A 26,490-nucleotide genomic window follows, 5' to 3' on the forward strand; every position below is an offset into this window, starting at 1 on the left:
AGTTCATCAAGTGAGTATTTTTAAGTAATGTCACTGTTGGAAGTGTTTTGAATGCGTGAATTCCGTCTTCATGATGAACTATTTCAAAACATTACGTTTATGGGATGCAATTAATAATATTATTATTTTGCTTGTACATCCCACAACTTGAACTAACAAAAACGCAACCAAATTTTTCTTTTCAATACAAACACAAATTTCAACGCAAAACTTGGAACTTCCTGCTACTGTGTCGTCAGTCTCTTAATTGATGCGTTGTCAAAGTTCTCTGTTGGTCATTTATTCTGAACAAACCTTGCATGTAATTTTTGCGATGCTTCATTTTTATTTTGATTAACATTTAAAATACATAAAACAGTCAAAAAATAAAGAGTCCAAAATGTAGATACCAAACTCATGTTCAGCAAACAAACGTTTCGAAAACTATACTGTCTTCACCTTCAGTGTTACAAATGTGTTCCTAAATATTCCTAAATATTACTATAAATTTTGATCCTAAATAAAATAGTGTTCTTACAATATTAAATTTTTGTATATCAATAAAATCACAAACTGAACTTTTGTGAGGTAGCATTATTGAATTCGTTTTTAACGATTATGTTCTGTCGAGGGTCGCTGTAGTCTTTACCATGATACACTGAATTGAGCAAAAGTCTACGTAATACAAAACTTAATTAATGTTACATTAAATTAACGTTATGTGAGGTAGGTTGTTGCAGGCGCCCCGACCCTCTCGGATTTTGTTTACCTTTTTTGTGGTACTGTGTTTAGATAAGTAGACCATAAATATGAAGTTTCTTAAGTTTTCATCGACGTTTACCTCCACCGCCGAGGCCATTTTGAGGCCCACTTTTTTAAATTGGTCATGTTTTTTGCCACTAGAGGGCAGTGTATAAGTTTTGAAATATTAGGGGTTTATTTGAAAGATGCCCTATGATGTTCTGAATTGTTTTAAAAAAAAAAATTGGAGAAATGGGATAAGTATATCCAAAAATATTCAAGTTTTGTCACTATTTTTTTTGCACAATACTGCCCCTAGTGGTGAAAAGAAAAATTAAAATATCTTAAAAACTACTCATTTTATTGTTATGGAACTTGCATGCACCCCACATTTTCATGGGTAAGAAATTTGATTTTAGCAATACTTTTGCAAAATATTACCACTAGAGGGCGGTAATTCTAATTTTAAACTATTTTCCCATAAAAAGGCAATATTGTTGTATTTCTTGAGCTGTGCTATCTGAAGAATACAATTTCATGGCTTATGCACAACAAAATTTATTCAATTGTAAAGAAACTGCATGCATGCACTATGTCAATAAATCCAAACAGGCAATGTGAGTTAGTTAACACAATTTCCGCAAAGGCAGTTGTGCATCTTCATTGTGTTGATAAACGACGTTTTTTAAGATTTGGTATCTTCCTTCGATCTCCCTCCACCACTTGAATATAGTTTTGCAGATTTTTTTCCTGTTTTGCTAGATGAAGAAAGTCGGGCACCGGTTTTACCCCTCTCTCTGCTGAATCATTGCAGACTCTGAGTGCTCTTATGGTACCATTAGCAGAAGCATAGCCATCATCGATTTCCCACTCTTTCGGGTGTTTGACAAAAAAAAAACTGTGCAAAAGTTCAAAAAACATTTTGCTGCTGGCATTTGCATAGGAGCACAATGACAATGAGTTATCATTAACAATGTCTGGTAGCTCTGGCTTTTTGTGTCTATTACCAAACCTGTTTGTAACCTGGCCATCGAAACTTGCATTTAAACGCAGCAGAGTTCCAGCCAAAGCTTCCTTTTCATCCATAGTGACTTGTTCGTCCCATAGAGCTAAAGAAATCAGCTCCCCAGTTACATACCATGTGTGCCTACCTAAAGCTTTTAAAGCAAAAACACTGACAGTTTTGTCTACTGCGGCATAGCTTTTGATGTTACTTACTGGTTGCAAATCTTCTCGGGGTGCTGATGCAGCAATTGGACAGTTGAACCATCATCTATTAAATACAAAAGTGCAAAAGTCAACAAATCGCTTTCTGTTTTGTATTTGTGACTTGGAAATGATTCCTTGTGGTAGAAAGTCTTGCAGTATTACTATCTTATAGCAATAGAGCTGCTTTCCAATCCACCTTGCTCGATGGACTGCACCACATTTCATGAAGTTGTACTGTCCACTGTTGATTCCAATGTACACTGCCATCAGGTCTAAAAGTTCTTTATAATCACCCCTCTGATAATTTTGCATATCTCTCTCAAAATTTATAAGTGCTTCCCTTTTTTCTGCTTTGAGTTGTTACAAATTATCCCAATTCTTGATAATCTTTGGTGTGCACTACAGCTACAAGTCACTATGGATGAAAAGGAAGGTTTGGCTGGAACTCTGCTGCGTTTAAATGCAACTTTCGATGGCCAAGTTACAAACAGGTTTGGTAATGGATATGAAAAGCCAGAGCTGCCACACATTGTTAAAGATAACTCATTGTCACTGTGCTTCTATGCAAATGCCAGCAGCAAAATGTTTTTTGAACTTTTGCACAGTTTTTTTTTTTTGTCAAACACCCGAAAGAGTGGGAAATCGATGATGGCTATGCTTCTGCTAATGGTACCATAAGAGCACTCAGAGTCTGCAATGATTCAGCAGAGAGAGGGGTAAAACTGGTATTCGACTTTCTTCATCTAGCAAAACAGGAAAAAAAATCTGCAAAACTATATTCAAGTGGTGGAGGAAGATCGAAGGAAGATACCAAATCTTAGAAAACGTCGTTTATCAACACAATGAAGATGCAAAACTGCCTTTGCGGAAATAGTGTTAACTAACTCACATTGCCTGTTTGGATTTATTGACAAAGTGCATACATGCAGTTTCTTTACAACTGAATAAATTTTGCTGTGCATAAGTCATGAAATTGTATTCTTCAGATTACACAGCTCAAGAAATACAACAATATTGCCTTTTTATGGGAAAATAGTTTAAAATTAGAATTACCGCCCTCTAGTGGTAATATTTTGCAAAAGTATTGCTAAAATCAAATTTCTTACCCATGAAAATGGGGGGTGCATGCAAGTTCCATAACAATAAAATGAGTAGTTTTTAAGATATTTTAATTTTTCTTTTCACCACTAGGGGCAGTATTGTGCAAAAAAATAGTGACAAAACTTGAATATTTTGGATATACTTATCCCATTTCTCCAATTTTTTTTTTTAAAAAACAATTCAGAACATCATAGGGCATCTTTTAAATATACCCCCAATATTTCAAAACTTATACACTGCCCTCTAGTGGCAAAAACATGAAAAATTTCAAGTTGGCCTCAAAATGGCCTCGGCGGTGGAGGTAAACGTCGATGAAAATTTATGAAACTTCATATTTATGGTCTACTGATCTAAACACAGTACCACAAAAAAGGTAAGCATGGTGAAACCAAGATTTAAATTTCATGGGGCGCCTGTAAGACCCTAATGTGAGGTTTAGTCACCTACTGAATCTTTCACCTACTGAACCCTACACCTACTGAACCCTTCACCTACTGAACCGCTTCAGTACATCTTTTAAATTTAGAGTGAGTCACATGTTGGTTGTGCAGCGAACCTTTAAACTAAAGTTGCATGACTGGCCTGCAGGCTGCAGCAAAAAGGTTCTTTTCACCTGCATTGCTGCTCTGAAGCATTGCACGTTTGTAACAATTGAAAACCTGGCGACAAAATGAATTCAAGAGATAAGGTTTAAATTTTGAATTTTTGCTAAAGTGTTTGAGGAAAGCATGTAGCCTACTTGAGTGAAGAATTGTAAACACACATTTGTTCTCACATTACCCTGGTCTTTGTGGCTCGATACTTAGTTGGCTGAATGTCGCGACTTTGCAAAGCTGTTTTCAGAACCTTTAAGTTGTAACTCCTCCATTTTGTAAATAACTCTAATTCTTCAATAGAGAATCAACGAAAACTGTTGCAATTAAATCAATCAAGATTCAAGATAACAGAACGAATCACGCAAGAACGTCAATTACGGCTTCTAACGCAGCGTGAGATACGAGCCCCACATAATGGAATTGATGACAGCTAAACTCCAATCAAAAGCTATCAAGCATCCAAGCCGACGACTCGTATGACGCAAAAGAGTAAATACATTAATTATTAAAATAATACAAATAAATCATAATTAAATTAAAATAGTAAATAATGCAAAATAGTAAATATAACACGCTTACAACATAGACTATAATCCTGCGCGACATTGTTTTACAATGACGTCATTCTCATCAAACACTTTTTGCTGGATTTACAGGATGGCGGAAAATTAAAAACTGATTATTTTGCAAACATCAAAAAGTCACAAATCAAGTTTGGAATTACATCATACTTGCATAGGATGACAAGACTTTTTTTCTCAGAATTTAAACTTTTGACTTTGACCGCAGAGACAAAGAGAATTGCGAGGACTGTGATTATGTGCGTCTTCAAACATGTAAGAACGTCTCAGTTGTAAAGGTCTCTTCACATTTCCCCCAGTTGAGAGTTTTTTCTGTCAGTGGTGTAGCTACTCAGTGGATGTTGCGGACAAATGTACTTTTGAAATGTTGTTGGGGTAAGGAAGCGGCAATTTCTATCAATATTCAAGAACGGTAGATGGTGCTGCTATACCACTGCTTCCATATGGACAAGGGCGTCGACTGGGATTGGTAGGTGGAAAACAACACGTTAACAATCCTCAGTGGTGCTTGACGACCTTTGACGGGATGAAACAAATAGCCGAAAAAAAATCAAAACAATGTGAATCGAAATATCGTCGCTATACTTCGTCAGAGCTGCAATCGTCATTTATCTACAAGTAGCTTTACAAGAGCGGCAGTGACCAAAGTTGCTCTCTACACAATTCCAATCGCTGATGAATACGGTTATAAAACGGGATGCTAGTTGTTGGAATCAAATTTGATAAACAACACACAAACTATCATTCGGCTCTCAGCCCATCTCAAAGATTACTTAACTGAGTTTTGCATCCTTTGCTTGTCAGTGTTTTCACAAAGCGTCATCGGGTGACCTTCATAACCTGCTACTCTGTTGAGAACAACTGGCCAGTGGCCACAAATACTCAGCATTATGTGCCTTATTAACATTTTGTTGGGTGGAAAGTGATCAATGTATTGTGTGCTTTTTGAAATGAAGAATAAACATTTATAACAAAGTTAGCTGCTGTATGTTTGTAATATTTATAAAAGTTAAAGCTACTGATGGGCGATGGCACCAAGAGATAACTGTTGTCATCGTGCAAACGTTTTGCCACTTCTGTTTTTATTGAGTTGACACATTCTGAAACTAACTTCAATTCAATTCACAAATGAGAGAAGCTGGTTATTTTCGACCCGCGCATGACTGGTTCCACTTCCACGGTTCAGCGCAGGTAATCTGCAGCGATTTTGGACTTTTTGTAAAATAAATGAATAAAAACAGTGAAAAAGTAAAAAGAGATTATTTCAAGAAAGTGCCTAGTTTTTGCCATCGCACGCAAGTCGAACATTGTCACGTCAGTACCAGGTATCACAACATATGAGCACCGGCAAAGCTTCAGCCTACATTTCTCAGAAGCGCTTTGCAGTCGATTAGCCTACACATCAGGTATTTTTAGGGTCGACAACCAATAGCACAATAACTATTCTGGCTACAACGCCGCACATGACCAACCGTCAGCCTGTTTTTTAAAACATAATTCAGAAATTGTACTGCAAGTTCTGAAAGTGTTTGGTAGTTTCATTTTGCTCGTAGCCCTACTGTCGTGCGAATATGTTTTATTAAAAAGTTTCTATCAGGAAAGCTTATTTGACTTTTAAGCAAGCTGGATAGACAAGGTTTTTAAAAGTGTCGACCAGTGGTTCTCAACCTTTCTGACTTGGTGGATTTCTTTTTGGTGCTTTAGAAGCGGTTGTGAACTCCTAAAAATTTATATGAACTTTCAGTATATGGCATCTCTTAGCTGAAACAAACGTTTTATAGGTTTCGAAGCAACACACTTAGGCTACGTTTACATGACGTTTCATTGTGCCTAAATGAAAAATTTCCATTTTTTTCTATTCGTTTGCCGAACGCGTGATATGTTTGCATGCGACGACCGAAGCGAGATTCGTGGCGGTCTGCATTTCATGTGGGTGGTTTTGACCAAATTGAAGCCGATATCAAGCGGTTGCGTTGATGTAAACACGCCGCAATGAGATCTTAGCAATAAGATGAGCCCTAGTAGTTTGATTATTGTTTGTCAACTGGTGTAATATGTACTGTAGTTGTAGTGTATGTAGAAAGGCTTTTCACGCCGTTTTGTGCTTTCATTTCGCCTCTAATGTAAACGTAGTCTTAGAAGAATTAGCTAAACTCTAGAAAGATATCCCTGCTCTCGACGCACTAAGTTATGTTATGAGCTATATGCTGGCACAAAGGATCAAACATCAGCAATCTATGTGCTCATTTGATGTTTTTCTATAAATTTTATCAAAAATTATTATAATTTGTGATAAAATTTATCACATCACAAAGAATTTCTCCCTTTTTCCATTTGTAATCAATAGTTCGTTGTAATGACAGTCATGGTAAACCATGAGTGTTAATTGTTTGCATTTTTAATTAAGCGTTGATCCACAATCTGCTGCCTCGGAAGAATTAAGCTGAACATACGTAGCTTGATAAAAAGATTTAACTCTTTTTTATGAAGTTGTTTTAGTTAGGAAACCGAACCTTTGTGCGACGCTCATTGAAATTTCAAACAACGCACCAGGGCGTCACGATGCACAGTTAGAGAATCACTGTAGTTCACAAATAAATTATAAACAATTTTTAAATGTTGTAATTTATTAATTGTGCTTCAAATTTGGAAACTTTTAAAGACACCTTAAAAATGCTTTGCGGACCCCGCGCTGATGTAGGGTATCATTATTGTAAGTTATAAATGAAGCTTACTTGCTGTTATTCAGGTGTTTCATTTTTATGAAAAATCTGGTGTTATATTTTGTATAGGAATGCAATGGATGCAATCAAACCCATATCAACAACTTCATTTCAAACTGGTGAGCAAAGTAGAGTAGATGATATACACAACTTCATGTACAGCAGTACAGTTACTGAGACATTGGAGTGTTGCTCGTTGTCGCACTTCAGCCATTCCAACGGTTCGTGTCTTGTTCAGAACTATGAAGGAATTTTGTTTTGAAACAATCCGAATACCAAAACCATGACACAGTGACTTAGGCTACCAACTTGCTTTAAATCAAAATTTTTGACAGATGATTTCCAAATCTGATGCCAGTACGTTGCATAACTCTGGCCAATTACCTATCTCATCAGAAAAGTCGATGGTGGGCAACTGGGCATGTCTTACACGTTCCTTCAGTTATGGTTAAGTTGGCTGGTTTTGAATTTTTATCATCGGACTGACAAAACCTTGACAGGTTATTTTTGCTAGTTTTGCATAAATTGTAGAGGCTTTAGGCGCAAGTTCGGCGACGCAAAGCCAGAGTCACAGAGTGAAGGTTACCGGTTACCGAGATTAGCAGAGTGAAGTTTCCGATTGTTGAAGTGTTGTTGCCGAGGAATTATTCCATCCACTAGCTGCCGCTGAATGGAGAGCAGCCCTTGAAATGCGTTGCTCAAGTGCACACTCCGAGAGTCGAACCAGCGCCGTGTGATCTTGAGTCGGGCAATTCACTAAGCCAACGGGGTAGACAGTCCTTGCAATTTAAGGTTTCCACATAACTATTTTGTAGACGCTGTGATGACATGGCCTCCAGTCAATGGTTCAGTTTGTGCCAGGGGTGCTTCAAGCAGCGAACAAATTGCCACAGAGGTGGCCACCCAGTAAGTAAAAATCGATATTTTAACTTTAGTAAAAGCTAGAGCAAAGATAAACAGAGAAAGGTTTCAACAAAAGCATGAGCTTATTGTGTAATATCAATAGTTAACCCCATCAAGGGTTGATCTTTGTGATTTCTTAGTTTAGAATAATATTGAAGCACTGTAAAGTTTATGCTTTTGTTACAATGATTGAATGCACGCAACTGAATTTTAAACAATTACGTGAAACTTAAAATTGATCAGAAGTTGGTAACTGCTTCTCCAAATAATGAAGTTACAACGTCATGTTACAATTTGGTTAGAGAAGTCACTTTTCAAACTTTCTAAGCAACAAAATCTGCAATTAACGAGATCACGTTGAATTTCACGTTGTTGCTTCGTTTCGTTGCTTAGTGTAGATTATTTGCAAACATAACTTTTGCATATTATGTCAAAGGGTTTTGTTTTTTTTGGAGACGTATAATGTATTGTTAATGTTAATAATGCATCGTTTAAGGTTAATTAAAGTAAATACAATGTGTTGATAAATTTTATTTAACAAATTTATTGTTGAATAAATTTCTGTATTTTTGTGAATAATACAAAATCGCTCTAGATATTAAACAGCATCCAATTCTAGATGCATCATCATCATTGTGATGTTTGCTCTGGGTTGTACCACTGACGTCATGGCAATGTGGAATTGCATGAAACAACCGAAGCAAATGTTTGCCTTTCTTGCTCTTCAGCAACTCTTCAATCCTTGTAAGTTTTTCTAAATTAATATTTTTAAATAAAAAAACAGCTTTTTTTATTGTTTCATAAACGAAAGCGTAACAAATTGTGTACTTGTAAACCAATAGCTATGTCTTTGTTTATTGATTGCAGTATAGGTCTAGATAAGCATAAAAAAGCGACCTATATCTCCACCGAGGGTTTTTTATACTCAACTAACCCGACTTAGCATTCGTTTCCGAGATGCTCAAAAAGCACAGAACGAGATTTTGCAAGCTCGCCCTGTTCAATGGCTAATGGCTTAGTTAGCCATTGAATGCCGCGCATTTGCCAAAATTGACATGTACAGTTGCACACGGTCCCTCATGTTATGTAATCTTTCATTTTGAAAGCACGTGCGTAGTTCGTGTATTCTGCAGCAATTACATACGTTACAAAAAGGTTATAAAAGCAGGAATTTTCAGTTGACGTTTGGTAATTTTATGGCCGATTATTGTCTTTTTTCGAAATACGTTTTTGATGATTGGTAAACATGCAAAAGAAATGTTTTTTTTAGTAAACAAACGCAGTATTTTTTGCATTCATACTATACGAAGCGGTTTTAGCTATTGTAGAACAAAAATCAAAGCGAAACGGCTTTAGGTTTAGGTAAACCCGGGTTGAGGTTGAATACACCAGACTTACTTCAACTTGACTATTGTTGCATTTTAACATGGAAATTACGAACAAAAAGCAGGATTTGAGTTTGTGGATTGATGTTTTTATTCTTATAGCATCTTCAGTCTTTCGATTTAGGCTATCCAGTTCATGGATGGAAATTTATAGGCCTAACAGTAGCTATCAGTATGGTATTCATAGAAAGCAAATAGCTTGCTTGTATTATTTTATGTTTGAAAAGGAAGGAAATTTCATAATTGTGTGTGTAAGGTTGAGATATTAGGACAAACATAACTTATTTGATTCAAATAGAATTGTGAGATTGTATTTGAATAAGACCTTCTGATGATCCTCCTTTAGATGAAACAGGCTGTTAAGGATTCAGATAGTAATAACTATATTTGATTTAATTCGCTCTGCTTTGCTTTTTGCTTAGCATTGAGAACTTTTTGTAGTATTAATAGTTTTCATTGTTTAACTTGTTTGATTGATGTTTGTTATTATGACGACATCAAAATTGACGGTGGTAACTTCAGTAGGCTGAATATTAAAATTGAAATGTGCTTTTAAAATTTTTCGATATTATTTGTTCAGGGTTTGGGTTAGCGCTCACCCAATTATTTCAAATCACGAAACCACATGCTATGGGAGTGATTATAATTGCCATATGCCCAGGAGGTGCGTACAGCAATGTCGCCTGCTATTGGCTAGATGGTGATGTGAATCTTAGGTAAGAACCTTGCAAAATTTTGTAATTACTTTAGGCAGAGGTGGGTGGTAGCGCGCTACGTTTGTAGTACCGCGAGTAGCGGTAGCGTTCTTCTTTTGGCATATTGTAGCGACAGCGCGCTACTTTCAAAGTCGCGGATGCCTACGTCTGACTACAGGCGGCCTATTAAGCAGATTGTCATAAATTGTGAACATTCCTGAATGCTATCATTCCCAAATCTGCTCTGATCCTCTGTTTATTTTATCTTAACTGCTTTCTTATATCGTCTAATATTATATTCCTTATTATTTTGTTGATGTGGCTATTTCATTTAAATATTCTAGCAATGATTCATTTTCAGTTTGCGTTGCTAGGGTGTTGTAGAAGGTAAACTTCGATTTCCTTTGATAGTAAACAATGAAGTCGGATCTTTACGATATTGAGAAGCGCTTCTTGGCTGTGGTACGGAATTGTGACGTCATCCAGACGCAATTATGTATAAAACTATAATTAGAGCTGCATATCGAAACTTAACTTTGTGTTTTCAGTATTGTATTGACTTGTTTGTCCACTCTCCTGTCCATTGGAACCATGCCATTATGGTTGCACGTATTTCCAACTGTTATCGGCATCACGGATGAATGTCTAAAGATCCCGTTTAAAGAGTTAGGTAATACATTTATGCCTGTCAAAGATCGAGCTGCGATTCCTTTAGAAAAACGTTTTTCTAACAAAATACAACGTCAAAATAAAATTAACTTTTCTTCAACTCACAGAGCTAACACCATCAATTCAACGCTATTTTGTATCAATCAACAAAATTTTGATTTTGTGCGCTTGAGCAGCGCACTCAAGAACAGTTCTTCATTCAGTGGCACCTATAGTTGGTGGAATAATTCAAAGACAACAATAGCCTACTTCAACAATCAAAAAGTCAACTCTGTCAAACTGTGTGATTGGACTGCTTCAGTGGTTCAAAGCCTATAATTTCAACTTTAGTCCAAGTTTTAGAATACAATAGGACATTCTACGACCTCTGAAATTTTTTTTTTAACTTCCGGCCAAATCCCCCTCTCTTACCCCGAATATTACTTTTCGCATTTAATTGTTTTGAATTGCATTGACGTCACTTTTTGTTATAGAGAATAGGCTAGAGAATAAGAAATATAGAATAAGCTACCACCTCATATTGATCCAAGGATATTGTACAGCTTTTGCTTCACAAGTATGACTTCTTTACACCTGTCATTCTTACAAAAGTAGAACTTTAAACCTTCTTTGATAAGATTGATATGTAGTCACCAACGAAGCCACAATTGTATAGCGAAAGCTTCGCAATACACTTGAATTTATCAATTTAGTACGGTAGCCTCTACTTCTTAGATTAGTATTGATCGCACTGCGCATCCATTTGGATCATCAGTAAATTAAAAAAAAATCGAAAAATTCATTAACAAAGTTTTCTTTTCAAATTTTGTAGGATATTGAGCAGGCTAAATTAACTGTTGCATTCTAAAGCCAGGGCTAAATTTAGATTAAAAAATACGATTACCTCCCCACCCCCCCACTACAAGTGTGCGAAACCGGCAGGATTAAGCTCTCAATGGAGCTTTTCCAATGAGATGATGAAGATTCCAACAATCAATCAATCAAGAGCTAACCAAGCATTACTACGTCATCAGCAGCATTACTACGTCATCAGCAGCATTACTATGTCATCAGCAGCTATTACGTTATCAGAAGGGCTATTTTCTTTTTTCAATATTTTTTTCACATAAATTTCGCAAGTTGTGTTCTCCAAAAGTTGATACATTTCATTCTTATTATTTCCAGGTTTAACTCTCGTTGCTATCATGGTTCCAGTAATCGCTGGCCTAGCAGTTAAATATAAGTTTCCCAAAGCAAGCCGAGTTCTTACCAAGGTATGTGTAATTGTGTAGTGTTCTTCATTGTGTTTCAACGACGTAGTAGTTTCAAATGAGCTACAAACTCCCAAAAGCAATGAAGTTGAACAAACTTAGCGATCAGAAGCGCAGTCAGAACAAAATTTTGGGAGGGAGGAAATGAATATTATATCAGACGTTGACGATCATGGTATTCGAAGCCTGTTTTCCATTTGACATTGGATGAAAATCCCTATTTTGACTGTTGCACTTGTCTCTTGTGTTTTCAAACTGTTGGAGTATGATGAATGTTGTAAATCTCTGCCTTGTTTTGCTATTCTAACACTTTTCTAACTTCAAAGTCAGAATGTTTGTTCAGGTTTGCACAGTGCTTGCCACCCTTGCAATTGTGGCTTTCAGCATCATCTTCTTGACCAAACTCACTTCTGGAGTCTTGGATGACGTACACTGGACGATCGTGGTGGTTAGTTTCACAAACGTTTAGCTCTTTTACAAACTGAAGTATACAACATTAAATTTAGATCAATGAGAGCTACAACGATTCAAGCCTAATCGAGATTTAAGCTTTTATTTTATTCACGTTGACTTTTGTAGAAATTCAGCCCTGACAGAATTTGTATAGTTCAATTCAATTTTGTTTTTGCTGCTGTCGCAAATATGTAGAAAACGGCAAAATAAACACAAGAATTTGACACCAAAAAAAGGGAAAGAATCGATAAAACATTGTTGTCACTATCTCAAAATGCATAGCCACCAAGTCAAGAAGAGAGATAGAAAAAAATAAAGCTTTTGAAAATAATCCTAGAATAACGATAAAAACACTTGCAAGTACAACAAGAGCGATTTAGACTTTACTACGCACCAGAGCTGTGTAGGAACAGGTTTTGGACCCAGATCTTACTGTTTTTCGGATCTCTTTTTTTTTTATAGGAACAAGATCCGGATCCTAAACTTGCATGAGTTTTTTTCAATTTTGAACACAAAAATATAAACTTTAAATAAGTTCCTGACAACATTTTCAAACTCGGCTAAACCCGGAGAATATTTGAAACCATTTTGTTTGCGGTCAGCGGTCAGGTCAAAGTTGATGTTGTTTTTCTAAATTTTAATCGTAATTTTTGCTTGCTGCGTGTTCACTGGGATATGTTTTGAAAATGTTTAATGTTAGAGAGATAAACATGCATGGTTACAAGGTAGGCTACTAGGCTTATATTAAGTTGACAAAGACTTTATTTCATTATTAAAGTGCCTCTGACAGGTAAATAAATTCGCTAAATTTACCTAAGATACCAAAAAGATGACACTAACAAACTTCCCTGACCAGCAAATCGTAAAAAATATCAACAAGCTACTAAGCTACACGCTTGCAAACTTTGGTTGACATCGGCGAATCTGGCAATCATTCAATTGCGAAAATAAAAACGGCAACAACGCTGTGACGTCACAGTAAGCGGGAAGGATACATTCTTTCTCTGTGATGACTTGGTAAAGTATGGTACGGCTACTGCAAAACGTGAATGTGTGGGGATCTGTTCGTCTAAAACATGTGCAAATTAAGAATTACTGAAATGAAAAAGTGAACTTATTATTACTATCAGGTTTCGATCAAATAGGTTGAGTTTACGTTTATCAAACAGCATCTCAATTCAATTGAAATTGCAGTTTCATAGGGCTACAATTTTCATACTTTTTTATTTGTCCTAATCTGGTTATAGCCATTTGCAGTGTAACAACAGTATTTCACAAACAGTACCTTTAATTTATGGTTGAGGCAATGCCTACAAATTGCTGTTCATGTGACATTGTCAGTGACAAAGACCGTTTGCTTTCTTTTCCCACTTTCCCACAAAACAAGGTAGGCTACTGAGAAGAAAATGATCAAAGTTTTCTTCAAGTGTTCGAAAGTGGTATGGGCCATACAAAACTAGTCGTATATGTTCACTTCACTGAAGATGATTTTGTTATTACCACTAAAGTAAAAATGCCTACAGGCATGTGTTGGAGTGCATACTACAAGGTGGTGCTCTCGGAAGCAACAATCGGATTGTGATGCCGTCATGCATTGTTTGGCGAATCCGAAACAATTTTCCAGATCCAGATGGCCGTTACACAGGATTTCAATGGCCAACTGAAGGCACATTATGAGAGAGAGAGAACTTTTATTTATTTTTGAATAGTGATGATGAATTAAATATGAATGATGATTCGTACGATTTCTTCATTTTTCACTTAAAGTAATATTTTAGGTTTTGTAGGAACGTATCCAGTACAGTTTTATTAAACTGCAAAAAACAATAAATCTTCGAAAAAAGCAAGCGCTTGTACCAACTCCGACCAAACTGTGACCCACCAATCACTGTACATCTAGGAAGCGTTTGTTTCATCCGTTGCTAACGACGTCCACTTAGGATGACGTAATATCACCAAAGTCGTCCCAGAGCAGTGAAATATGGAGTTTCGCCTGTGGTGGCGCTGCGGAGCAGTCGTTTGATTAAATTACGCCCTAACCAGTCGAGCTACGAGGTTAAGATTAAAAAGTTCGCTAAATGTAATTCTGCGCTAGGAAATGCTTTAAAAAGTTACTATACTTGGATCCAACCTGTCAGGGGCACTTTAAGCTTATGGCCCACTCTATATGTTTCGGTTACTGCTTTGTTATTCACTAAATGGTTATTTCATCAACCATAGTGGTTGTGGCATATAATATGCAATTATGCACTTGAATAAACAAAAATAACATATGGCAAGTTAGGATGCTTGAGCACCATACATCTATTAAGTAGGTTACCTATTACGATAGTAGGCTTCCGAATTTCCTGAATCCATGTTGCAAACGAATATTGGAGAAGAGTGTAAATCTGTCATGTGTTGAAATAGTTTTATAACAAAGTTATATACATAAAATTGCTTCGGATTTGTTTCGGATCCGGATCTGAGATATCTAGAAATTGTCGGATCCGGATCGGATCCGGATTTCAAAAAACAAAAACCGGACTGGATCAGGATCATAAAGATTTTGGATTCGCACACCTCTGCTACACACAAGGGAAATTTAAAAAGTGACAACAAGTTTCCTAAACTTTTTACTTTTAGAGTCTTCAAAGGCATTTTAAAAAATAAAATGTGATATCATAAAAGACTCAGCAAGGTAAAAATTACAGGAAACCGGCTCAGTGTGACCACACGAATTTTAAAAAAAAATGTTAAAAACAAAGATACAATTGAGTATAAAAAATACATACATATTATATTACTGTTTTTCTTAAAATAAACATTGATTATTCAATTTCAATTTAAGTTGCCAAAACATTTACAAAAATCAAAAATGAAACAACTTTTTTGGCAATTTAATATATTTGTGATTTTACTAAAAGGTATCAATGAGAAAAAAGTTAAAAATGGATTTGAAAGCAAATTAAGAAGAAACAACACAGCTAGTTGTCACAGTTTAAATGAAAAAAGAAAAGTTATCGAAGCAAAGCGATTTTGTTACACATGCAATATTTGTCCAAGTCAACGAGAGGCCTTTAAATGATGGGAAGGGGAAAGCTACTTTGAGTGTTGTCCAAACATACACTAGCAGGAGATTTAACCCTTTGAGGACCGTTGGTACATATGTGTACCATGAACTTTTTCCACGATGTCTAATCATTTTCTTGTAGTTAGCAAAAAGTATTTGTCTCTAAACGTTTCTTAAATAGATAATCTATTTATAAATAAAAAAAATTTGAAAATTGTATTTTGTTTAAGCTTTGTTTCTACTGGTTTTGTTTGGTGAATTCGTCAGGGTTTGAAGCGGTAAACTTTGAAAGATCAACAAGACAAGAAAAAAAATGTAAAAAAAATATAATTTTTATTCTACATCAATGTTTAGTGATTAATCTGACTGATCCCATCAGTAAAACCATAAAAAAAATTGAAAAAAATGTTGCTAGACAATGCTAAACTTTCGTGGTACACATATGTACCAAAGGTCCTGAAGGGTAAATTCTATTAGTCTAATGGAGGGATATAGTGATGTGGGAAAAACATAAAAATTAAGACTGTTGTTGTGAAATTTTAATGTAAATAACACGTCATATTGTAGGAATGTATTTTAGACCTACATGCAAAGGTAAATTTAACTGATAGCATTACTTCCGGTTGAAAAATTTTCGATAATTTGGCGCGAATTATGTCAATACTGTATATACAAGCAATTATGATTTTCGTCGTCGTCGCCGTGTGAGCCTTGGAAAACAGTCCCACCTAACCAAATAACTTTACAGACTTTTTGAAGTTACAAAACAAAGCTTCGTTTTTAAACTTTTCATCAAATTTTCCTATAATTCAACTGATGATCCACTGGGATGCACGGTGTGACAAAACATTTTAAATAAAGTAAACAATATCACACCAAATCAGAAGAATCGGTTTATTTAAATACAGAGCTTTCGCCACACAAGTGTGGCTTCATCAGTATAAACTGCAACAATAATAAAGAATGATATACTATTAAGATGGTTATAAAATTTAATGAAAGTGTTAAAAAAGTAGATAATATAGTAAAGAAATAGAAAAGATCAAATATTATACATAACTATAAGACTTTAGGTCAATACACTAGATAATAAGATGATAAATAACATGTAAAAATTCAAATCTATTAAAATTGTAATTGGAGAGAACTTTTAACTATAAAACTAGTTTCTACGTATTGTAGCTCCTATCATTTGTCTGACTTGTCTGACTTCTAACGATGACATAGCCTACACTATTTATTATCGTGATAGCAAGGGATGAAAACAAACTGAACTGCTAATTCAAAGAATGTTGAGATGCAAACAAACTGAACCGCTAATTTAAACAGAACTAAATTCTAAGAATGTTGAGATGCAATGACATTGGCATAGCAACGATAGATTAAAAGTAAAAATGCATTTCAATAATGATGTCATAATGAAAATTTTATATAAGAAATGAATTAAAAATGAACAAGGGAGTAGTAAAGAAAAAAACGTATTGAAATGTTTAAATCAATTAGTGAAAGAAAAGAACATCTAAATCTAAAACGAGAGAATTAGGAAAATAGACAAAACAAGAAGGTCTAAAAAGTAGTTAGTAAAAAGATCGTCAGTAAAAGAGTGATAAGATTGTTTATTCTCTAATGTTTATCCCAGTAGGTTCTTGTGAGTGAAGTGTTTTAATCCAAAATTGTTCTTTAGTTTTTCTATATTCACACGTTTTGTTAAGTTTATCAATGGCAATGGCGTGAAAATCAACAGTGGTATGATTTTGTTTGTTGAAATGTGAAGCAACAGCTGTGTTTTTATTGTTTTTGATGTCTCGTAAGTGTTCACTAATTCTGATTTTAAATTTGCGTCCAGTTTCTCCAACGTATTGTTGGAAACATTTTTGGCAAGTAATTAAATAAATGATGTTAGAAGAATCACAATTAACTGACTGGAAAATATTAAACTGTTTATTTGTAACACTGCTGGAAAAGTTTTCGCAAGGATTAGAATGAGCACAAGTGGAACAATTTTTTCTGTTACAATGGGTGAAACCAGGTGGGGTCAAGGTGGAATGTAAAGGTTTAAGGTTAGTTTTGACTAGAAGATCACGAAGAGTAGGGCATCTTTTGTAAGCAGGAAGTGGAGGATCCACATATCATCCTTCACTTCCTAACATCAAAAAAGTATTTAATAAATTTGATTACATTTTAAAAATTGATGAAAATTTGAAAACTTTATTTCCGGATCCTCCACTTCCTGCTTACAAAAGATGCCCTACTCTTCGTGATCTTCTAGTCAAAACTAACCTTAAACCTTTACATTCCACCTTGACCCCACCTGGTTTCACCCATTGTAACAGAAAAAATTGTTCCACTTGTGCTCATTCTAATCCTTGCGAAAACTTTTCCAGCAGTGTTACAAATAAACAGTTTAATATTTTCCAGTCAGTTAATTGTGATTCTTCTAACATCATTTATTTAATTACTTGCCAAAAATGTTTCCAACAATACGTTGGAGAAACTGGACGCAAATTTAAAATCAGAATTAGTGAACACTTACGAGACATCAAAAACAATAAAAACACAGCTGTTGCTTCACATTTCAACAAACAAAATCATACCACTGTTGATTTTCACGCCATTGCCATTGATAAACTTAACAAAACGTGTGAATATAGAAAAACTAAAGAACAATTTTGGATTAAAACACTTCACTCACAAGAACCTACTGGGATAAACATTAGAGAATAAACAATCTTATCACTCTTTTACTGACGATCTTTTTACTAACTACTTTTTAGACCTTCTTGTTTTGTCTATTTTCCTAATTCTCTCGTTTTAGATTTAGATGTTCTTTTCTTTCACTAATTGATTTAAACATTTCAATACGTTTTTTTCTTTACTACTCCCTTGTTCATTTTTAATTCATTTCTTATATAAAATTTTCATTATGACATCATTATTGAAATGCATTTTTACTTTTAATCTATCGTTGCTATGCCAATGTCATTGCATCTCAACATTCTTAGAATTTAGTTCTGTTTAAATTAGCGGTTCAGTTTGTTTGCATCTCAACATTCTTTGAATTAGCAGTTCAGTTTGTTTTCATCCCTTGCTATCACGATAATAAATAGTGTAGGCTATGTCATCGTTAGAAGTCAGACAAGTCAGACAAATGATAGGAGCTACAATACGTAGAAACTAGTTTTATAGTTAAAAGTTCTCTCCAATTACAATTTTAATAGATTTGAATTTTTACATGTTATTTATCATCTTATTATCTAGTGTATTGACCTAAAGTCTTATAGTTATGTATAATATTTGATCTTTTCTATTTCTTTACTATATTATCTACTTTTTTAACACTTTCATTAAATTTTATAACCATCTTAATAGTATATCATTCTTTATTATTGTTGCAGTTTATACTGATGAAGCCACACTTGTGTGGCGAAAGCTCTGTATTTAAATAAACCGATTCTTCTGATTTGGTGTGATATTGTTTACTTTATTTTTTGAAGTTAGTTTGTATTTCGCAGAGTAGCGATGAGCCATGAATGTAGAAGTGTTAGCTGTAGAGTTAGGGTATTCAACAGGTTATAGAAAGTGCTAGTCCAGCCTAGGGCATCTCAAAATCACTTGAACCTAGTATGCAACGGCTAGGCTAGTCAAGACTAAGCTCAATACTAGTAAAGTTTGTCTCCAAAGCAATACTGTTGTTTTTTTTAAAATACAGCTTAGGAATCAACTTTTCAACAAAGTTTGAAAGCATTTTTTCAAAATTTGGGATAAAAACATGCTCAGAACGCACCAAATTTAATGCAATTTTTCTGGGAGGAGACCCCCCAGATCCCCCGCGAAGTCGTTAGCCTTCGGCGAACTCTGTGGCGGGCTTCGCCCCCCCTCCACTATTCATTGCAGCCCCACTGCTTACAAACAGCACCAGCGCCACTGTGTAAAACCATACCAGCAATGATGCTAAACACATTACCCTTAAGGACCAATGGTACACATATGTACCACAGCGTAACTTCTATTTGAAATAAAAAAAAATTAAATTTTTTTCAAATACCTGTTTAAAGTGATAAACTTGTAGTAAAAATCATCAATATTTCAATAAAACATGTCTCAAAAGTTTATGGTCCTCAAAGGGTTAAACAATCACTGTTGACAATAATTCTTTGTCTTCAAAATTAATTGTTGATTGCTTGGGACACTTACTTCCAATTGTTCTTGTTTTTTTTTTTTACAAACAAAAAGCACTTTTTGTAAAATTACAATTTTTTTTATGAAAATTACACACAGAAATTATAGTTTAGCTTAGCTTCATAATGAATCGGAAATGCAGTTGATCAATTGCATTCAATTGTTGTTTTGCAGCTCGCTTGTTTATTCCAGTTGGTTGGTTTCACATTGGGATACTTTGTCACCAGAATCCCTTCGTTCAAGTTCACAATAGCCGCTAGAAGGACTGTTGCTGTAGAAATCATGTTACAAAACTCAGGCTTAGCACTTGCCATCATAGCCACTTCATATGAGTAAGAAAGTAGGCCCACAGTAACAATTTATTATTTTTTTAAATCCTTGCATTAACCACTTACCTTACTACCACGAGTTACTTTGGAATCGGTAGATAATAAAAATAGCCAATTGCTATCACAGTGTTTCAAACGTGGAGTGTCAACAATCAGGGTGTGCAAGTGCATTGCATTGTTCCAAATAACATGAATGTCCAGAATAAAGACTTGCAAACAGCAAAGAAGCCAGAGATAGATTGTGAACTTTAAAAACTTTAAACATATGTAACGTCACGATAATTGGATTGTTGTCCTCATAAAAACAATATTTTTTATACCTATGGTTCAATTATTATGACGTCATACAAGTCTCGAAATGGTCACCTTCTCTTCCGCACTACCGCTTAGAGTTAGAAGAACAGAAAAACAGCTAAAGAAGCGCTTTGGTTACAATTTACAGTAGCCAAATTAGCGTTAAAACCGTTGTTTAGGCCGAAAACTGTTGAGCCCTTTGGATATATGTATTCCTTAAATATAGTGCATTTTTGTTAAAATTATCTTGATTTGAGGCCCGATGGTTATATTGAAACCAGGTTTGAATTATTCTCTCAACGTTGATGACAGAAAATGTTTTCACTGCCATCTTGAGGGTAGAAGGTGAATAAATAATTCTAACAAGGGACAGTGCAGCATAGTTTGATGGCTCACATTGGACCGATTATTTTGTGTTAGATCTTTTGCTTTTGTATAGTTTAGGTAGGCAATGGCTCAACTCACCTTGAGGCTATAATCAACTCTTCTCCATCCACGAAAGAATTGAAGCAATCGACGTTTTTATGTCATCGACAAAGCAAAAATGTTAATGTTATCTTTTTTTTTGTATTTGATGGTAAATGGTTATCCTTCAGCTTTCCATTAAACTTAATTATGTAACTTGAAAATACCGACAAATATTTTCCAAGTATTAAGATCGGTTGAATTACTGTTTCTTCGGTCTCCGTTGTTTTCAAAACTTTTCCATTCATGCTTGGTGATCACTTTATTTTTTACTGTTTAGCTTCAGGAACCCACTACTCCCAAAAATTCTACAGTACATCATCATTTACTCCATGATTCAGGCAGCGTGTTTGTTTGGCGGAGGATTTAGTTACTTAATCATCAAGTGGAAAAGATGGTGTACTTGTCTACTTATAATAGAGGATGAAGAAAAGAAGGAAAAGGAAACAACTGATGCTTTGCTGGAGCTTAGCTAAAACACTCATCTTGAAATCATGCGTCATATTGGTTCCTCAATCCTCATAGATATAACAATGAAATGGTGAAACTACTTTCAGTATTACCACTTAGAGAAAATTAAAAACCTTCCAATGGCATTTGGTTGAATAAATCTTTACCCTCGGACTGGGTATTTCGTACACATCTCGCTATCGACTTGAAATCAGTTCGCGATCTACCAGTAGATCACGATCGACTGGTTGGGCAGTGGCGGTCTTGGTAGTGGACACCATACATAATTCTAAGGCGCAGTGATAACCATTTTGTGCAGTAATGAACTGCAAAATGCGCAATGATAAAATAAGTGTTTTTAGTCAAATAATAAACAACACTTATAAACCACAAAGCTGATTTCTTTTATGCTGTCAGTTTAATTTTTTTCAATTGTGAAATAAATTTCGTTTGAATGTGTCTGATCAATGATGTAATCATGTCAGTCTGGGCTTTTATGAGCTCATTTACGCAGTGAACATGAGTGTATGCATTGTGGGCTATATCAAGATGATACCGCTTTCTAAATATAACCTATGGGACCGTTCAAATATTACGTAGCGCTATCGAGGGGGAAGGGGGGTTTATGAAAAGCGTTACGTTAGCGTCACATCGGGGGGAGGGGGTTCAAGCAAAACGTTACGTAACGCTTACGAGTACGGTAGTTTATTTGTGGATACTTTCCGAGTCAAGCAGCAAAAAAGAGACACATGGTGATGCATGAACAGGCATGGGCTCTGTTAGAGGGGGGCCGCGGGGGTGATTACCCACCAATTGGAGTAGGGGGGGGGGTAACTAATGCAAAATTACCCTCCCCCCCACTAATGTAGAGATAAAAATTTAATTTTTAATATTTTTTTACTTCTGTGTTTTATTTTCATTTTGTTGCACAACGTTTGAGTCTTTTGTTTGGAAACTCCGACTCGCAAGACAACGCCAAACTATGCATCCTGTCAAAAATATACGCATCACAATGCGCTATGTGTAACATCATAAATTCTCACTGCTAAAAACCGTTCAATTTCGCTTTTTTACCACTCACAAACGAAATCTACTACAATTGCACTGTTTCAACGTCTTTCAGCGTTGAATCGTTGTAACTCGGCGGCTTTTTTTGCGGAGAAAGCTTCTCTTGTTTGAACCAGCGGGGCTTGATGGTTTTGCCATGCCATGCGATTGAGAGACAATGCTAATGGAGAGACGATGGGTGTCTTTTAAAATTGATTGCAAGGAATAGCTGAGGCAAGGGACAGCTATTTGCTGAGTCAAGTAAAATTCCTATTTGTTTTTAAATAATATTATTATTTGTGAAATTCCATTTTTTTGTTTGTTACACGGCGCAGATGGTAGGCTTTCCTGTAGTATCAATCAAGATGTTTCTCTATTTTCAGTTGTTGTAAAAGTTAATGCATTTTAGCTTTAATTTTATTTTTCTCAGTTGAATGTAGACCTAGCTTTGACCTTAACGCTTTTGACCTTTTCAATCTAACCTTTTATGTGCAAAATTTGGAGGACTTTTAGTCAAGGAAGAATACTGAGAGAGATTTTTGCGTACATCCCCTCTTCCAGTCAAAATTGTCTCAAAACTTCAATAAATTTGGCAAATGTTAAAGCGCGTTTGCTCACGATTTCAGATTCGTTGAAATATTTTTTTGATTTTAAATCGTGCTGGAAAGCAAAAATTTTGCACCTTCGGCGCGAAACATGTCGCCTAAGACGCGGTACGTAAGCTTATAAGAAACTAAAGCTTTCAGTAATGCAAATGGGGTCTGGGGGCGACCTCTCAGAAGTATATGTGATAATCCATTAAGCCCCCTGTCGATGTCAAAACATCATTCCCGCTTCTGCCTAAATTACCCCGCCCCCACTCTCAGGAAGTGAACAGGTATGTAGGTGTACCTATGACTGTTACATAGCCTAGGCCTACATATGTTCATTAAGAACCAAACGACTTTGACACAAACTTCTCAACTGGTAGAAGACATTCATACGTGTGAGTCTGAAGAAGACAACTATGCATCAAGTTCGAACCACACAAGCGAGAGTAGGCTACTGCTCCAATATATAGAAACATTTTGAAGCATTGATGACCCCATTCGAAGATGCTTAGCTTTCCTTGCGGTTTCTTTTGCGCTTTTGTGATGTTTCTTTCAATACATGACCAAACAATGAAAGGTTTGGATCGAAACATTTTGGACGGTGGGCTACTAAACGTTTTCAGTAGGTACATAACGTTTTAATCCAAAAAAAAAAATATAGCTAAAATTTCATGTCTCAAACGTAAGCTTTAGGTGCATACAAACCAAGATATTTTATCAGCACCTGTTTCCACGTCATAATTTTGATATAAACTGGCAAAACTGGCTTTATAATGAAAAAGCGTCGCTTGTGGGAGGGGGGGTTGACAAAAACGTTACGTTGGCGTCACATGGGGGAGGGGGGGTCAAAAATTCGGAAAAACAGCGTTACGTAATATTTGAACGCTCCCTAAGACCGACTATTTTGAGGAGGGTGGACGATAAACATCGCAAAGTTAAACAAATGCCAAAAGCATCGAAGCAAGAGTGATTTGCAAAAGTTTATAACTATTGTTACTATTATAATGACAAAACTGCGATTTGAAACGAAACAAAAACAGTCAACGCAAATTTTGAGAAAGTTAATTTCGTCTTTCCTACGTAAGATAATATACAACGTACATTGGCATGACATCGGTTTTTGAAAACTAACTTATAGTTTTTCTGCTGTAAACTTCTTTCGTCTTTTTTAAAGTTGTTGTTAATGTGACATCACATCAAAAGTTTATGGCGGTTTTAATTAAACAAATCAAACGCTTTGACTGGCTTCAAAACAAAATTTAGGTGTTTTTTAATATTTTTCATCTGTTTTACATTTGGTTATCAAAATGCAACTTGATTGGTCATCGCCTCTCTTCAATTTTCTCGTAAAAATTAGATTTGCACAGTAGCCTAACCCCAAATGATATTGTGATGCACAGCAAGCAAAACCAAGAGCAAGGTAACCCAGAAAGCCGCTTTTGCCAAAGTTTGCAATTTCATAGTTTTCATGCCATAGCCTACATGGCATTATGCACATTGGATATAATTTCTACTAAGCTACTTCATATTTATCTGAAAGATCGTTGAATTTTCTTGTTTTTAAAATATTGAAAACTTACTTAAACTCATTTTTGAAATGGGTACGCTTATTTATTTTAGCCATAATGAATATTGAAAGATCTTTCTGAACAAAATTAACATCTACTCTACTATTGATAGGCCTGTTTTGGAGAGCAACAATAAGAGAGAAGATACTTTTTGACGCCTAAGTGACCAGAATTATTGTATTGTATCTTTTTGTCCCAACAACTATGAATCACTGATGTCATGGCACTGCAGACGTCCCGGTGTGCCTCGTGTGCATTGTTCGTGTCAGGTGATGGTACTTGGCAATAGTCTCATTGGTTGAAAATTTGCATAATTTCTGTGATAGACGTCAGAAGCTTTTGATAAGTTTTTATCGCTGCACCAGTCCACTATGGATCGGTGACGTAAGTGGGATCAATGGAGGGAGGTGTTGGCATGGAGCAAACGTCGCAAACTTGCCTCCTGTAATTCTTAGCTATGCCACCTTGTAAATGAACTGCAGAGGAGAGATTTGTAGTTGTCCACAACAAAAGGGAATGATGTCTATCCGTTTTTTGTCAAAATAGTAACTCACATATAATACAATTGGATGGATAATGTCTATACTGCGCTTGAAACACAATTATTTTAAGTATTATTGGGTTTTTGTAAATTCATTCTTCCTCAATACAAGTTCAATTTGTATGTTTGCTGTATGAAACAATTCTATCCGCTTGGTGAAGATAGATGAGTAAGCCACTCAAAAGGCTGTCCAATGTCCATGCGCAGTTTGCAACGCTGTGCGATCCTGCAAGCATTGTTTGCTTTAAATCAGGTGTGATTTGCTACTTTTTGAATTAATTGTAAGTTAAATTATTCTGTCTAATTGGAATTGTATCAAGATAGCTGTTAAATATAAAAAATACTTTGGATAATTTTCCTTCCCTTTTGAAGCAAAATAAAACCTTTTAATTGTTTCAATGTGTTTAACGTTTGCGTTAACCGTTAACGTTTAAGATTGAGTATTCATCAAGTGAGTATTTTTTAGGCTTATTCACCTACTGAACCGCTTCAGTAAACCTTTTAAATTTAAAGTGAGTCACATGTTGGAATGTGCAGCGAACCTGAAACTAAAGTTACATGACTGACCTGCAGCACAAAGATTCCTCTCACCTGCATTGTTGCTTTGAAGCATTGCACGTTTGTAACAATTGAACACCTGGCGACAAAATGCATTCAAGAGATAAGTTTTGAATTTTCAGTTTTTGCAAAACTGTTTGACGGAAAGCATGTAGACTACATGAAAGAGAATAATTGCAAACGCATATTAGTTCTCACATTACCCTTGTCAGTGTCGCTCGACACTCAGACTCAGTTGGCTGAATGGTCGCGAGTTTGCAAAGCTGTTTTCAGAACCTTTAAGTTGTAACGCCTGCATTTTGTAATTAAATGTAATTCTTCAACAGAGAATCAACAAAAATTGTTGCAATTAAATCAATTAAATTAATGGAACGAATCACGCAAGAACGTCAATTACGGCTTCTAACGCAGCTTGAGATAAAAGAACGCGCACCACATAGTGGAATTGATGACAGCTAAACTCCAATCAAAAGCCATCAAGCATCCAAGCCGACGACTCGTATGACGCAAAAGAGTAAATACATTTGTCAGGTCATGAAAAAGTAGTTAAACTCGACAGACATTACATGCAATATCGTTAAAAATTGAATGAATAGCAGGTTAGCAACATAAGTTTTTAGCTGATCGTAGCTTTACCAAATAGCCTAACCATACCTTCACCGCGGTGAAGTCAGTTTTGCAGGTCATATAAACTAAAGTACTGTAAGTAGGCCTAGAGTAGGCTAGTATCCCAGGGTATTACCGCATGTAACATCAAGGCTAGACTATTGCCAATTCTAGCATGTCAATACGTCAACGACATCTCTTAAGTCAAAATGTAGCCCCCATTTAAGTAGCAATAAGTGATGTTAGACAGATAAGTTTTCATTGCAATCTAGGAAAGCTTAATTTGTTTTACTTGTCGTATTTAATTTGGATGTGTTCAAAGTACTTAAGTTAAACAAACACCCCCCTTCTAAAGTCAGCTGGCCAAAGTAGCCGCAAGAGAAGAGTCAAGTTGAATACAATAATCCACACATTTCTTACAATGATAAGTTGCTACAAATTTTTTGTTATGATAACTAAAAAAGGCTTTTGTTGAGAAACCGCTGCTACAAAATGTTACAAATTCTTCTATGTAGTATACCTCTGT

General features: G+C 35.5%; 1 protein-coding gene across 1 annotated transcript; it reads left to right on the forward strand.

Moving 5' to 3' along the window:
• Positions 1-6,959: 6,959 nt before the first annotated feature.
• On the forward strand, positions 6,960-21,436 carry LOC145785850 (ileal sodium/bile acid cotransporter-like). The gene is made up of 9 exons (XM_082597561.1): positions 6,960-7,049; positions 7,746-7,836; positions 8,453-8,577; positions 9,799-9,934; positions 10,462-10,583; positions 11,747-11,835; positions 12,176-12,280; positions 19,691-19,848; positions 20,885-21,436. Exons 1-9 carry the CDS (start codon positions 7,007-7,009, stop codon positions 21,078-21,080), a joined length of 1,065 nt encoding a protein of 354 aa, XP_082453687.1. The 5' UTR covers positions 6,960-7,006; the 3' UTR covers positions 21,081-21,436.
• Positions 21,437-26,490: the final 5,054 nt, after the last annotated feature.

Source organism: Aplidium turbinatum, chromosome 16 (genome assembly GCF_918807975.1).
Source record: "Aplidium turbinatum chromosome 16, kaAplTurb1.1, whole genome shotgun sequence".
Classification (NCBI taxonomy): Eukaryota; Metazoa; Chordata; class Ascidiacea; order Aplousobranchia; family Polyclinidae; genus Aplidium; species Aplidium turbinatum.